Source organism: Dipodomys spectabilis, unplaced genomic scaffold, assembly GCF_019054845.1.
Source record: "Dipodomys spectabilis isolate Male_0828 unplaced genomic scaffold, ASM1905484v1 ptg000231l, whole genome shotgun sequence".
NCBI classification, from domain to species: Eukaryota; Metazoa; Chordata; class Mammalia; order Rodentia; family Heteromyidae; genus Dipodomys; species Dipodomys spectabilis.
In genome coordinates this window covers 6,324,719-6,339,113 of record NW_024870908.1, presented here as the reverse complement: position 1 = coordinate 6,339,113, position 14,395 = coordinate 6,324,719, and the positions used below count along the sequence as shown (strand labels likewise).

General features: G+C 56.0%; 1 protein-coding gene across 1 annotated transcript in view; it reads right to left on the bottom strand.

Annotated features, from left to right (window-relative positions):
• Positions 1 to 1,019: 1,019 nt before the first annotated feature.
• The window catches only part of Coro7 (coronin 7), a 51,505-nt gene continuing 38,129 nt past the window's right edge, over positions 1,020 to 14,395 (bottom strand). The window contains exons 10-28 of the mRNA XM_042698090.1: positions 10,385 to 10,439; positions 9,592 to 9,649; positions 9,369 to 9,514; positions 9,163 to 9,255; positions 8,837 to 8,968; positions 7,613 to 7,739; positions 7,248 to 7,423; positions 6,630 to 6,738; positions 6,437 to 6,523; positions 6,215 to 6,357; positions 6,035 to 6,139; positions 5,868 to 5,953; positions 4,958 to 5,099; positions 4,785 to 4,874; positions 3,297 to 3,413; positions 2,928 to 3,063; positions 2,477 to 2,568; positions 1,736 to 1,822; positions 1,020 to 1,606 (exon numbers count right to left, since the gene is read on the bottom strand). Coding sequence (XP_042554024.1) covers positions 1,601 to 1,606; positions 1,736 to 1,822; positions 2,477 to 2,568; positions 2,928 to 3,063; positions 3,297 to 3,413; positions 4,785 to 4,874; positions 4,958 to 5,099; positions 5,868 to 5,953; positions 6,035 to 6,139; positions 6,215 to 6,357; positions 6,437 to 6,523; positions 6,630 to 6,738; positions 7,248 to 7,423; positions 7,613 to 7,739; positions 8,837 to 8,968; positions 9,163 to 9,255; positions 9,369 to 9,514; positions 9,592 to 9,649; positions 10,385 to 10,439 — 1,987 coding nt within the window. The 3' untranslated portion in view covers positions 1,020 to 1,600. The remainder of the gene's footprint in view (positions 1,607 to 1,735; positions 1,823 to 2,476; positions 2,569 to 2,927; positions 3,064 to 3,296; positions 3,414 to 4,784; positions 4,875 to 4,957; positions 5,100 to 5,867; positions 5,954 to 6,034; positions 6,140 to 6,214; positions 6,358 to 6,436; positions 6,524 to 6,629; positions 6,739 to 7,247; positions 7,424 to 7,612; positions 7,740 to 8,836; positions 8,969 to 9,162; positions 9,256 to 9,368; positions 9,515 to 9,591; positions 9,650 to 10,384; positions 10,440 to 14,395) is intronic.

The window sequence follows — 14,395 nt, the reverse complement described above, 5'->3', positions numbered from 1 at the left end:
TCTGGGTCTGGGCACTGTCCCTCAGCTCTTCAGCTCAAGGCTAGCGCTCTACCACTTGAGCCACAGCGCCACTTCAGGCTTTTTTTTTTGCTCATGTGGTGCTGAGGAATCAAACCCAGGGCCTCATGCATGCAAGGCAAGCGCTCTACCACTGAGCCACCTTCTCAGACCTCACTTTTTTTTTTCTTCTCTGCATTCTGTCCCTCTGGACTGATCTGCTCTGGATATCCCACAGGAATGTGGCCTCTGTTCTTGAGACCTCTATTTTTTTGTCTCCAGAGCTCTTATCCTCTACCCTATTATATAATTCCTTTATCCTTTAACGTATTAATTTTGCTTATTCTTCATAGTCCACTCCTAATAGAATTCCCAGTGGTTAGGACTTTGATCTTTCTTCTCCACTCCCCAAGTGTGTGGCAGATGGATGAAAACCAGGCCACCTTGGGCTTACATTCTGGACCACTGACTTTTTTCCTCTCCTCTTTTCTCCTCTCTACTCCCTTCTCTTTTCCCCTCCTTTCTTCTCTTGTCCTTTCCTATGGTTTCTCTCCCTTCTTCTTTCCTCTGGCTGTCCAAATTCCTTCTTCCCTCAGCACTATGCTGAGCTTCCTTGTGTGCAAACCATTCTCCTGGTCTCTCTGTGGCAGGCTTCTTCAGGTCTTAGCTTTCAGGTTACATGAGAGTCCCCTTCTCAACCCATGAACACTACCAGCTTCTGCATCCAAGTTATTTCCTTCCTCATAGTTCATCTTCTGACTGTCCATCCTCACTCTGCTCATGAAGTCTGCTTCCTTTGTCAAAGGCTGTAATACCTGAAGTCCCATCTCTCCTGCAGTTCATTACAGCACCTAAGCACCCAGAGTACTGCTAGCTATCTGAGTGCTAAGTGAATGAACTCACAAGTTTGCAGCATTCAAGGCCTTAAGATCAAAGTCAGGCTGAGACCCACAGGCACCCAGGGCCTTCTCACTCACTCACACTCCCATCCCCATCCCCCTTCTAGAGCAGTACAGGAGATGGCCAGCTTAGAAAAGTTTAATTGCTGAGAATACCCAGGTCCCTGAGGGGCCCCATGACCCTTAATTGGGATCATCAGTTGGGTAAGACCCTCTTCTCCTGACTTGCCCTGGGAAGCAGGGTAACTGGTCTGAGGCCCCTGAGGCTGGAGCTGCTCCCAGTGTGGTGGAGGGCCAGCCCCCAACACCCTTGACCAGAATTGGGGCAGCAGGCAAGATGGGTTGGCATGTAGCAACTGAAAACGCTAGACAAAGCCAGCCCAGGCGGCAGAAAGAATAGGGGAGATAGGGAGCCCAGAACCTGCCCAGGGACATGCTACTGACCCCCAGCCCCCATCCCTTGGTTCCACATGCTAGCAGGCGGCTGAGGAGAGGCAGCTCGTCCCAGAGGAAGCAGAGGTGTGGACAGTCCTTGGAGATGTGGTGGGCGCAGCAGCTGTGGAAGTACCCGAGCTCCACAGGGGGCCAGGGCTTCTGGGAGAAGTGTACCAGGGCCAGAGTGGCAGCCTCCAGTTGGAAGAGATATGAGGTGTGCTCTAGGAGGCGGCAGTGGCATCTGAGGCCCAGGGTACCTGGTGAGCAGGCTAGTCCTGGGATGAGAAACCAAGAGGTGGGAGGGGGCTAAGGGGGTCTAGGAAGGACGGGGATGGGGGCAAGCTGCAGGATGCTCGGGAGGAATGGTACTGCTGGCTTGGGAGCTGGGCCTGCCTGCCACTCACCCACTCATCCTCATCCACTCCTTCAAAGGAGTCCTGGGGCAGCGGGTCCTCACGGTTCCCCAGCTTGGCTACCATGGCATTGAGCAGCTACAAAAGTAGACAGGAAGAGTGTTGACCTCAGGAACACATCAAAATCTCATGATCTCAACCCCAACAGTGTCAGGAAAAGAGCCATTTCAACTAGAGCCCTGGCAAAGTTGATTTTGCTTATTAGCATACATCAATTTTTACATTTTTGGTCGTGCTATGGATCAGCTTCAGAGCTTTGTGCATTCTAGGCAAATGCTCTATTACTGACTATATCCTTATGACCTTTTTTTGGGGGGGAGTAGTATTGGGGTTTGAACTCAGGAGCTTGGACTTGCTAGGTAGCTATTCTATCACACGAGACATGTTTTTTGCACAGACGTGTATGTAGCTCAGGCTTGCCTTGAAGTTCTGATCCTCCTGCATCAGTCTCCTGAGTTCTGGCATTATAGGTAGGAGCTACCATGCCTGGCTAGGCAGTCAGAGACCAAGGCATCGTGACTCCTGGTCCAGATGCTGCCATTTCTGCGCCAACGTCCAGCTTTGGTTCAGTTAGGGCTGGCCGGGCTGAGGCCCTTTGCCGCTCCCCTGGCTTCCTATGCCCCGGAGGCAGCGCAATGCCCCTCCATGCTCCCCCTCCAAGCTCTGGTGTAGAGACAGTGTGACACATGCTCTCCCTCACTGCATTGCAGTCCAGTTCTTCCCCGCACCTACCTCTTCTTTCTTCTGTTGGTCTGACTTCTCTTCCAGGTACTGTGCTGAGGATGGGGCCTTCCTGGCGGGGGCCTCCCGGGGGGCTTGGCTCACTGAGGAGGGGCAAGGATAAGGTATCAGAGCCCCTTGGGTGGGGTTCTGGGTGCTAGCATCCAGGGGACTTGCACCTCCAGGTAGAGACCCAAGGAGTATCTTTAACAGTTATCCAAGTCCCTCTTCACAAGGTTGTTCCAGGGACCAGGTTGGAGACGTGGGCACATACACGTGTGAGTTGGGAGTGGGAACTGGGATGGAAACAGGACCACAAGCCCTGCCCTCCAGGAGCACAGGGACAGGTCGAGAGACTTTGACCCTCTATTCTCAGGAAGAGACCCGGGTCTCTGTGTGGTCGTAGCGTCAAAAGATTGGACTTACTCCTTTCTCACTCACCCAGTCTGGACCCTTCTCCTACCTGGGGTCATGCCAGGGGGCTGCAGGTTGAGTAGCCGGGGCTGCCCATTAGCGCCTCCCAGCCAGGCCTCAGCACTGAGCACCGGCTCCCAGCTCACGGCCGTGTTGGGGAAAACATCATCCTGGAAGAACTCTTTCTGTAGCAAAGGGGGGCAGCCATCCTGAAACACTGATCAGAGACCAGGACACACCAGCAATGGGGATTCCCCCCCCCAATACTAGGGTTTCCCTGAGTTCCAGCTAAATTAGGAGGTAGGTGTCTTCAAAAAGCAGGGAATAGGGGAGGGGCTAGAGGCAGGGCCAGACAAGAACTTAAGTTCCCAATGTGGGATGGAGGGCTTGGCACTACAGTCTATAGACCCAACCTCACCCGGACTCGGGGCAGCCGGAAAGCAACAGGCTCCAGGGAGGTGTGGCGCAGCCGCAGGCATCGAGCAAACTCTACTTCCCGCACGTCACACTCAGTCTTAGGCAGGAGGACAAAACCCTGGGGGGACAAGGAAGCAGAAGCTGGAGCCAAAAGCTCCTGGCTGGGCACACAGCACTCCAGGTGACCAAAGACTGGCCCTGGACAGTGGCGTGCTGGTAACGTGAACAGAGAGGGCAAACTGCAACCATGGCTCGTCTCAAGCCGCCAACTCAACTCACAGAATACCAAGCTGAGCAAGGATGGATGGGTCACTTAACCCAGAATCAGGGTAGGTGCATAGCCTTAGTGACATCACCAAGTGATCGAACACAGGACCCATTTTTTATTTTTCTTTCTTCTTCTGCCCCATCTAAGGATGGGATTTAGGGCCTCATTCTTGCTAGGCAAGTTCTCTCCCAGTTGAGCCTCACCTCCAGTCCTTTTTCTTTATAGTCTGATTTTTGAGATAGGGTCACATGGTAACCTTTTTTGCCCAGGCTGGTCTTGGATCACAATCCTACCTCAGTATCCTGAGTAGCTGGGATTATAGGCATACATCACTATGCCTGGTTTCCTTGATTTTTTTCTTTTTCCTGCTGGTCCTGGGGCTTAAACTTGGGGCCTGGCTGTACCATTTGATCAATAGCTCCATTTCTGGCTTTATTATTATTTTATTTTTCGCCTGGGCTGACTTTGAACTGCAATCTTCAGATCTCAGCCTCATGAGTTAGGTATGAGCCACCAACTCCTTTTGCTTGTTTTTGTTGTTGTTGGTAGTGGTGGTGGGGAAGGGACTGAACTCCAGGCCTGGGCTCTATCCCTGAGCTCTTTTTGCTTATGGCTAGTGCTCTACCACTTTGAGCCATAGCTCCACTTCCACTTTTCTGGAGGTTAATTGGAGATAAGAGTCTCAGACTTCCCTGCCCTGGCTGGCTTAGAACTATGATCCTTAGATCTCAGCTTCCTGAGTGGCTAGGATTGCAGGTGTGAGCCATCAGTGCCTGGCGTGTGTGTGTGTGTGTGTGTGTGTGTGTGTGTGTGTGTGTGTGTGTGTGTGTGTGTGTGTGTGTGCATGCATGCGTGTGTGTGTGTGTGTCATAAGGCTTGAACTTAGGGCCTGGGTGCTGTCCTTGAGCTCTTTTGCTCAAGGCTACAGCTCTATCCCTTTGAGCCACAGCTCTACTTCCTTTGTGTTTTTTTTTTTTTCATGGAATTGCTTGTATGTTCATACTGCAGGTTCACATAGCTTAACCTTATAAAGTTTGATTTTTAATACTGACCCTGCATAACAACCAGCCCTCAAAAGTCCTGGATAATTTCAGCCAGTCTCCCTGAGTCTGATCCCAACCCCACATGCTCCTGCACTTCTTCTCATGACCACAGGGGGGCAGGGAAGCTCTGCAGTCCCAACTGGGGACAGAAGCTCGATGGCCAGGTGGGGGGTACCACCTTGTGGGGGTCTGATGATGTGAAGCTGTTACACTCCAGGAAGAAAGGGGCTTCAGGGAGCAGCTCGTACAGGAACACGCGGGTGTCACCCTGGGGGACAGAGGATGGAAAGCGACAGTGAAGGGACTAGCTACACCAGCCTTTCCCACACCCCACCACCCATCCCAGCCCACCTTGCCAGTGAGGAGCACCAGGCTGGTATCTGGGTCATAGCTGGGCAGCAGGGTGGAGGGAGCTACGTCGAGGCCCAGTACTGCAGAGGCGCCACCCGCTAGGGCATCAGCTGCGTACAGCAGTAGCTGGCGCTCACTTCGGCTGCCAGGGGTCAGGGCAGAAGCAGGTCCTTAGGGCTGGAAGAGGCCTGGGGCAGGGCAGAGATGCCCACAGGGACCCTCATCCTTTCTGGGCTGGGAGCCTGAGGGCCAGTAGGCAAAAGGAAAGCCAACTCCAACTCTCAGAACTGGCCTGGCCAGGGGCAGGGGCCGTGGAGTCCCAACCCAACTCCTTGTTCTGTCTTACCCTCCTCAGTGCAGGGGGGTGTCCAGCCTAGCCCACTGCTAGTCTCCTAACTAGGGACCTCTCCGCACATGCTGCTCCTTGCCCTCGGCTCAGCTGGGCAGCTTTCCGGCCTTCCCGTCTAGGTTGCAATGCCCTCCTCTCCAGGTTGTAGCAGCACCTTTGTGACCCAGCCCGGATGGTCTCAACCTTGAGGGACCCTTCCCTGATCCAACCTCCAAAGTTCCAGGTGTCCATGTCCAGGCCTCTTTCGCTGGCCTGGCTCTGGGCTTCCTGTGCCCCTCTAGTTCCTATCAGGCCTGGTTTTCCGGGCCTGGCCTGAACCCCTGGCTCCTCATTGACTCAGTTTTCCCTCCCATGCACATCTTCTCACCTGTCCGTCCATCCATCTGCTCATTCACCCCTTCACCCACCCATCAACTCACCTATACCTCAACCAGCCACCCATCTAGCCACGGGTCCCACTGAGTAAGGAAGGGAGGAAAATTATTTTGCAGGCCTGACTGGTGCCTGTGGAGAAGGGGGACTCTGGTGGAGCCTGGGGGGCAGGGGTCCCCAAATCCTCACCTGTCAAAGCCAGACACCAGAAGACAGTGACCATCACACACCCAGACAATACGAGCTCCTCGAGCTCCCTCAGGTCCTGGGCCTTCCTGTTGAGAACCAGCACATGAGGCCCAGACAGAGCTCCCCAAGTGGGTCAGTGGGCCAACACCTAGCCTCTGTGTACTCACCTGCAGGGGCTCAGGGCTGCTCCGGGGCTGGTAGACCCGCACACGCCCGTCCTTGCACACAGTGGCCAGTTGCTGTCCATTGGGACTCCAGGCCAGACCAAAGATCTGGGGACAAAGTGGGGGTTAAGGGGCAACTTTCTCACCACATGCCTGGGTTGTCTGCTCTAGTAGCTGTCCTACCTGGTCCTGGTGGCCCCGCAACCTCAGCCGCTCAGCTCCGGCCTGAAGATCCCAGATGCGGATGGTGAGGTCGTAGGAGGAGGAGGCCAGCACGTCGGCCGCCAGTGGGTGGAAGCGCACAGAGTAGATCTTTTCCGTGTGACCTGGGGAGGGCCATAGGTGGCTCTGAGCCCCTCGGGAGTCGCAGCTCCCGCAGACTCCTTCTACCTGAGTCACCCTAACCTGTGAGTATAGTCTCCGGTGTGGTGAGGACATCCTCCAGGCCCCCTGGGGGTACTCGCCACAGTCGGATGCGGGCGTCCTCCCCGGCTGCAGAGAGAGGAGCAGCTCTCATTGCCGGGCCCCGCCTCTTCAGGATCTGTGGCCTTCCCTCAAGCCAGTGGGGAAGGGAGCGGGGTGGGGGGAGCCTCCTTACCCACAGCTAGCCGGTGGGGGTTGAAAGGGTCCCAGGCCAGGTCAGTCACGGCTGCCCCATTCTGAAGCGTGGGCAGCGCTGTGTCCGGCAGGCGGCCAGGCTTCCGCAGCTGGGGAGGCACCCCACCCCCTACCCCATCAGGATGAGGCAGAAGGGCGAGTCCTAGGACTGCAGGGCCACACTGTGCCTAGGCTCCCACCCCTCCGTAGCAGATGCACCCACTGCTGGATGGCCCAAGCCCTCTGCCTTAGTCCCTCATGCTCTGAGTCCCAGGTGCCAACGGTGAGGCCCCAGAAAGTGAGGGGGTGGCAGCGTGGAGTAGTGGAAAGAGCTCAGGCTTAGGGTTCAGGTGGCCTGGGTTCAAACTCAGCTCCACTTACACAGTTGTGTGACCAGGGCAAGTCACTAAACCTCTCTGTGCCTCTTCACTCTCATCTGTAAAATGGGGATAAGAATAGCACCCACAGCATGGGCCAGCTGGGAGGACTGTGGGACGTGATGGGCAGGAGCCTGGCACGTGCCCCTGCTCAGAGAGATGATGTGGGTGGCTGATGCCCTGAGCATCCTTGCCAACTACAGGCAGCTGAGAGGCAACCTTAATGGGGTGAGGCCCCTCACCTCCAGCACGGCCACCTGCCCACCACTGCTGAGCAGGGGCACGGCTACTCGCAGCCGGTTGGCACAGAAGCCATCGCTCTCGCCAGGTGTGGTAAGGTTGAGCCCTTTGAGGTTGGTGATGTGGCTGTCTCGGTGCAGGACAGTGCCCTGAGCGTGGCGGAACTTGGAGCTGGGGCCTAGAGGATAGAGGACACACAGAGCCTGTCACTGTGGGCCTGGCCTGCCGGCCTGCCTGCTGTCCTCCCTGTGGGACAGGGCAGAAGCTCGCTCTCTGTCTCCCTCCCCCCGCAGAACAAATGACTCCAAGGAGCCTGGATCTGGCTGAGGGGGACGGAGGACAGCTGGGGCTGTCCTGAGCAGCTTACCCAGGAGGCTTTGCAGCGACCTCTGACTGGGGCTGGTACCAATGCCGCTGGTGCTGGAGAACGAGGGCCCCAGGCTGGAGGGTGTGGAGGGTGAGGTCAGCGAGCTGGGAGGGGAAGAGAAGCCCTCCTGGGGAGAAGGACCCAGTTAGCCATCAGATCCCTGGTGTGCTGGCTAGGCAGAGCCAGGCCAACTCCTGTTGTGGGCCTCTCTTGGCCATGAGACACTGGACTGGGCATAGGCTCTGCTGCTGGCATGGATGGTGGCAGGGGCTGGGCTTCAGGCCATGTGGACAGAGGTAGCAGGTCCTGGCTCCTAGCTTGGTGGGAGGCTGCGCCAGGAAGTTTCAGCTGCCAGTGTTTGAAGCCAGAACAATGTTGCTAGTGGACATCAGGGTTTAGAACACTGCTAGCTGGGCATGGTGACACCATGCCTGTGAGCCCAGCCACTCAGGAGGTAGAGGCAGAAGAAACATAAATTTGGGAACAGCCAGGGCAGAAACACCCTCTATCAAAAAACAAAATCACTAAACAAAAGGGCTCACAGTACAGAACAAGAGGGAGAACACTTGGTGATGACAGGTGTTCACAGGTGGGTGACACCACACCCAGTCCTCATGTATTGTCTTGTCTAATTGTCAAGCATAACAGATTCAGGAATGCATACAAGATAAAGAACTTGGCTAAGCCAGGCTCTAGTGGCTCACAGCTATAAGCCCAGCTACTCAGGAGGCTGAGATCTGAGGATCATGGTTTGAAGTCAGTCTGGGCAGGAAAGTCTGTGAGATTCTCATCTCTAATAAACTACTCAGAAAAGGCCAGAAGTGGTGTTGTGGCTCAAGTGATAGAGCACTAGCCCTGAGAAAAAAGAAGCTCAGGGACAGTGCCCAGATCCTGAGTTTAAGCCCCAAGATTGGCACATAAAATAGAACTTGGCTGTGTGTGTGTGTGTGTGTGTGTGTGTGTGTGTGTGTGTGTGTGTGTGTGTGTGTGTGTGTGTGTGTGTGTGTGTGTGTGTGTGTGTGTGTGTGTGTGTGTGTGTGTGTTTTCATGGTGGTGCATATCTGTAATCCTGGCTAGGACAGGATAGAGGTAGGAGGATTGTGGCAAAAGCATGAGCTCCTATCTGAAAAATGAACTGAAAAGGAATGGAGGCATGGCTCAAGTGACAGTGCACCCATCAGGGTCATGTATCAGCCACGGGAAGGTAGCGTGGCTCATACTTACGCTCGGGTCTGCATTGGTCCCCGGTGTCTCCACAGGCTGGGTGGTATCTGGGGGAGGCTCCATAGGGGGTACCAGACAGGAAGTGAAGCTGAGTTGGGGCCGGCAGGCTGGGTTGAGACTGACCTTCTGCACCTGTGGAGAGGCTGGCAGTTGAGGGCATGGAGCACCACAGGCTAGTAGGTGGGAAGGGAACCTCTGAAGGGGTAGACTAGATGAGGGCTGGAGTGAGCGGAGGGAACAGCCGGTCCAGTAAGTTGCACATGGCTATACTGGAGCTGCAGGGGCTGGTGGAGCTGGGTGGGAGCAAGAGGCAAGGTTGGCCCTACCTGCTGGTTGCTCCCAGCCCACCAGGCTTGGGTGTCAGAAGCAGGCACACAGCCGGCAGTGTCTGGAAATAGGTCTTCATGGAATTCCACAGCCTAGTGATGGGCAGGTGGGGTGGTAAGGCCTTCATCTCTCAGACCCAGACCCCCCACTCCCCCCCCCCCCCCCCCCCCCCCGCCCGCAGTCCCTTTCCCAAACTCCTCCTCACCTTCCGGGGCACATGGTGGCTGATGGGTACGATGGCTGTATCACTCAGCTGCAGGACACGGAGTACCTCACAGCTCATGACAGCCAGCGCCCGCCGGGGGACAAGGGCCGCCCCCCGCAGCACACTTTCCAGCACGCACCGAGTCACTGCCAAGGACATCACCGGGGACAGTGAGGGAGGGAAAAGGATGGAAGGGGAAGGCTGGAGAGGGGCGGGGACTCACCTGGGCTCAGTGCTGGCTGCTGCAAAGCCACCTCGTAGCAGGACAGCTGACTCTCGCCCTGAAACAAGCCCTGTCTGAGTTCCATCTGCTGGCTGTGCCCTGGTGGCCTGGGCAGGGCCTGGCTCCGACACCAGATTCCCAGCTCCTCCCGGGACCCAAGCCACAGAGCCATGAGGGCCACCTAGGAGCACCAACTGTTGGGTGCTGAGCTGTGCCCTTGGCAGACCTTCCCTCACTTGTTTAACCACCAATTTCACATGACGAGTACCCAGTGTTTGCGGGAACATTTACGGCTTGCCCACTGTGTGCTAACACAGCTCTGAAGCCAGCTGTCTAGGACCACATCATCTGATCATTTGGCTGATCAGGTGAAGAGGTGAATGGCAGTGGCGCGGAGAGGGGGGGCGAGGGGGGAAACCCCCTCAGGGCCAGCATGCACTTTTCTAGGTCCTCCTCTTTTTTTTTTTTCTTCTCTCAGTTATGAGGCTTGAACTCTGGGCCTGAGCACTGTCCCTCAGCTCTTCAGCTCAAGGCTAGCACTCTACCACTTGAGCCACGGCGCCACTTCTGGTTTTCTGGTGGCTTATTGGAGATAAGAGTTTCACAGACTTTCCTGCCCGGGCTGGCCCTGAATATATTGCAGATCTCAGCCTCCTGAGTAGCTAGGATTATAGGCCTGACCGCCAGCATGTGGCTTAGGCACTCCTCTTAGAGGGTCCAGCAAGGAGGACACCAGCAGAAGAGGGCCCAGACTCTAGGTGGCTGATGGCACCAGGAGCGGCTTCTTGTTTACCTTTCCAGCCAGGACCAGGAGTCCCGAGTCTGGGTCCAGCAGGGGTATCAGAGACCTGGGGAGAGAGGGCCAGGGGATGGGATGAAAGTTTCAGGACAGCATGTGCGATCTCAGATCAGAGACCTGGAAAGTACCAGGGACCAGGAACCACTTAACCCTTCCGACTCCTCCTGTGCCCAACCCCACATCAGCTGCTCAACCTGCTTCCCTTCAGGACCCGGGCACTGGGGACCTCCACCTCACATGCCATCGGTCCTGTTGCCCTTGGCCTGGCTAGTCATGAGGCCATCATGGCCAGGAAGGTGTGGGGGACACTGCCAGAACCAGGGCCCCAGTGCTGCCTGAGGACAGCGGGGCTCAGCCACCCTCTCTAGGTCTTCACTGAGGTGACACCAACTATTCCACCCCCCCACCATGCTATGGGTCCTCTGGATGCCCCAGAAAGGCATAGATGCCCCTTTGGTAGTCTCTTAAGTCCCAGATCCGAGGCTTGAGCCAGATGCTGGGGAGAAGGGACCATGGCGGAGCTTTCCTGGCCTCCCCAGACCAAGTGGGCAGGACACCTCTCTGAGGTGGGATAGCAGCTGGGAAAGTGAAAGGTGGACTAGAGCTACCCTATGCTGGGCCCAGCCTCTGCCAACTGTGTGTGACCAGGGATTCACACCTCTCTTCTCTGGGCCCTGGAAGGTCGCTGAGACCTGCCCGGGCTTAGAAGCACTGCCTTCTGTCCTGCAGCACTTGGGGAGGGGTCAGGAGAAGTTGGATGTGAGTCTTCTTTACCTTGCCCCTGGTCTCGGCTTCTTGTCCCTGGGGACCCTTGGGCCTGGCTCAACCTCACCACCCTGGCAGCAGGGCCCTGTCCTGCGCCCCCCCTCCCCCACCAGTCCCCCTCAGGTTACCCAGCTGCGGCAGCTGCCTGTGTCCCTCACCCAGGTAACAAGGGGCTCAACCTCCCTGTCCCCTGCCCACCAGTTTCCTGCCCACACCACAGAATGGGTGAGGAGCTGGGTGGGGCCCTGGTGTCTCCACAACTTCCTGGAGGGCCCTGGGCTGGACACCTGTGAGTAACACAGGCCCTAATTACCTCAGGCCAGCAGGGCAAGCCAGGCTCAGCACTGTCATCACTGCCTGCTGCGGCAGAGAGATGATGTGTAGCCTGGGCACATCCCACACTGAGCTGGAACCAGTGGGTTGGCATCCGGTCCCTGCAGTAGCTCCTACAGGCCTCTAACTCACATCCATTCCTTAAAGAACGTTTATAAATTGGGTGCCAGTGGCTCACATCTGTCATTCTAGCTATTCAGGAGGCTGAGATCTGAGAATCAAGGTTCAAAGCCAGCCTGGGCAGGAAAGTCTGTGAGACTCTTATATTCAATCAAGCACTAGAAAACCAGAAGTGGCACTGTGGCTCAAGTGGTAGAGTACTTGCCTTGAGCTGAAGAACACAAGGACAGTGCCCAAGCCCAGAGTTCAAGCCCCATGGCCGACAAAAAAAAAAAAAAGTCATGTCTTGACTAGTTATTGTGCATCTAGCCCCCTGCTCAGCCTGCTAGAGTGATCTGAGGTGATCCCAACAGAAACCTGTCTGTCCATAAGGAATTCACTGCCTCATAGGGGCAGACACACTCCCACAATGAATCTCAGTATGGGGGACAGGATGACTGAGCCTTGGCTGGGCCGCTCAGGAGAAATCTTTCCCTATGGTCCCAATGTTAGGAGAAAAATCCAAGAGGCCACAGTTCCAATAAGAGCAGCATGTACAAGGGTCCTGTGGTGGGTGGATGCAAAGCCACTCAGGGCAGGAAGTGATACATTCCTGGTGACCTGGGCTGTGACAACAGGTGGAGGGGTGTGTGTTCTGCTAGAATGGGGGAGTTCTGACTTTATTGGGAGATTGAGTAACAAAAGCTGAGGTTGTTTTGGGGTGCTGAGGGCCAACCCTGTGCATTCCAGGCAAGCTCTCTAGTGAGTTTTATCACCGGTCCCTGATGGCATGTTTTATGCAAAGGTGGGGGGGGTAGGACCAGGGTGTCACTGAACAGAGGCTGCACTGTACAGGTTCAGGTAGGAAGAGTGGGGCAGGAGGAAACATGGGACCCAGGGCCAAGGCTGAGAACAAGGGACGCATGGGGGGGGGGGGGAGGCGGGGCGGCCCTCTGCTGCCTAGGTAAGACCAGGATGAGTCCTGAGGATTCTATTGGGACATGGACGGCTTCCCTGCCCACCCCACTCTATGCCGCATCAGCCCCTGCCCATTGACTCAGGCACTCGGGATGCGGGGGCAGAAAGGCCCAGCCAGCAGGGCTGGCTCCTCTGACAGGTCAGGCCAGTCCTCCTTGCCTCAGGCAGAGCCATCTGGGCAGCTCTGCCAGGCAGGAGTATCCTCCTGTCCATGGCACAGCGTGCACTGGAAAATGGGGTCATGACATCCAGTGCCAAGAGTTGGCCAAGATCTGGCACGGGCCTGACCCCGGGCCTCATGAAGACAGCCAACCTAGGTCTGCGTCTGGAATGCAGGCGGTGCATTGTGGCCTGGCAGAGAGCCAGAGACGGTAAGGAGCAGTGCCTGTGCCTTACCCAGTGCTGGGCCTTCCATCTCCAAGGCCTCTGACCCTGACTCCAAGTCTTAGAAGCCCGAGAGCTCACATCGGCCCCTAGCCTTCAGCTCAAGTTAAGAGGATGGACCAACAAGAGGGGCTTTTGTCCCTCATTATGCTGCCAGTTCTCCCAGATCTCCTGTGATCTACAGATTGGGAAAGCTGGGGAGGTTTCTTGGAGGCTACCCAGGAGTCTCTGGAGGGTTAGGAGACTCACATGAGCCTAGGGCCTGGGATCAGGGCAGGGGACACCTTACGTAGAGAGTACATTTGAGCAACTGGCAACAGAGGCAAATGGCTTTGAGGCCTGGAGAATATCAGGCTGGAGCCTGGGACATCACTCCTGTGGGTCATCAGTGGAATATTCTCCAGGGCCTCTGAGGACTCATGGTGCAATGAAGGCTCAGGGACAGTCTGCCCCGAAGTCACATAGCTCTGAACGCACATGCTTCTGAGCCGGCAGGAAGCTGGCTGAGTGGAGAGCCCAGTGTGAGACAACGGGAGGTGGGGGTCAGAGTGACCTCTAAGCTGCCCAGGCTTTGGCCAGAAGGGGTTGCCACTCAGCCCCAGCTGAGACTTCCTGTCCGAGGCAAGCTGGGAAGTCCCAGTTTAGTACAAAACCACCTGATTTTTCAATGCTCGCAGCACCTTCAACGAAACACATTCAGTGGTGAGCTCTGCTCAAGAACAGGGGTTCACAGGCCGTGCAAACACCCATGACACAAGAATGTATGTGACGACGAGCACCATCTGTCCTGGAGAGAGGACTCTGTGGAGGCCAAAGGGCCAAGGGGAGACATCTAGAAGGTGACTGTCACAGTTGGACCCTGCTTAGGCCCTGACAACAAGAGGACACAAGACCATCCTGCTTTCTGGAGGCAGGGGCCTCCAGGGACTATATAAGTCACCAACTGGCATGGCCTAGCCAAAGGCCTTGGCTATAGCCCAGGCAGGAGGGGGTATGGTGTCCGGAAGCTCATTTGCTGACCTGGGTCCCCAAAGGCTCTGAGGCATGACTCTGACCACAAACATGGAGGGGGAGGAGGACAGAGCATTTTCCTGGAATCCTCCAAGCCAGGGGATTTTTCTGGACTAGTCCACCCCCTGGCACCCATCCCTCCTAGCCAATCAAAGGCCATAGTGAACTGAAACACAAGCCCCATCCACAGCTACAGAAGTCCCCAATCCCCCCACCCTAACCCCCACCTCTGGCACATTCTGGACTGGAAACTGCCAGTAGCCTTGGGCGCATGGCCACTTCCCTTTCCATATCTGTCCTCCATCTAAAATGTGGGGAAGGGCTCCAGCTTGTTTTGTCCTGAGGCTAGGACCCCAGTTTTAAGGAGGTCGTATGTAAGCAGCTCCTGGAAGGAGTGTTTGAAATTGGGATTAGCTGCTAACAATACTCACATTG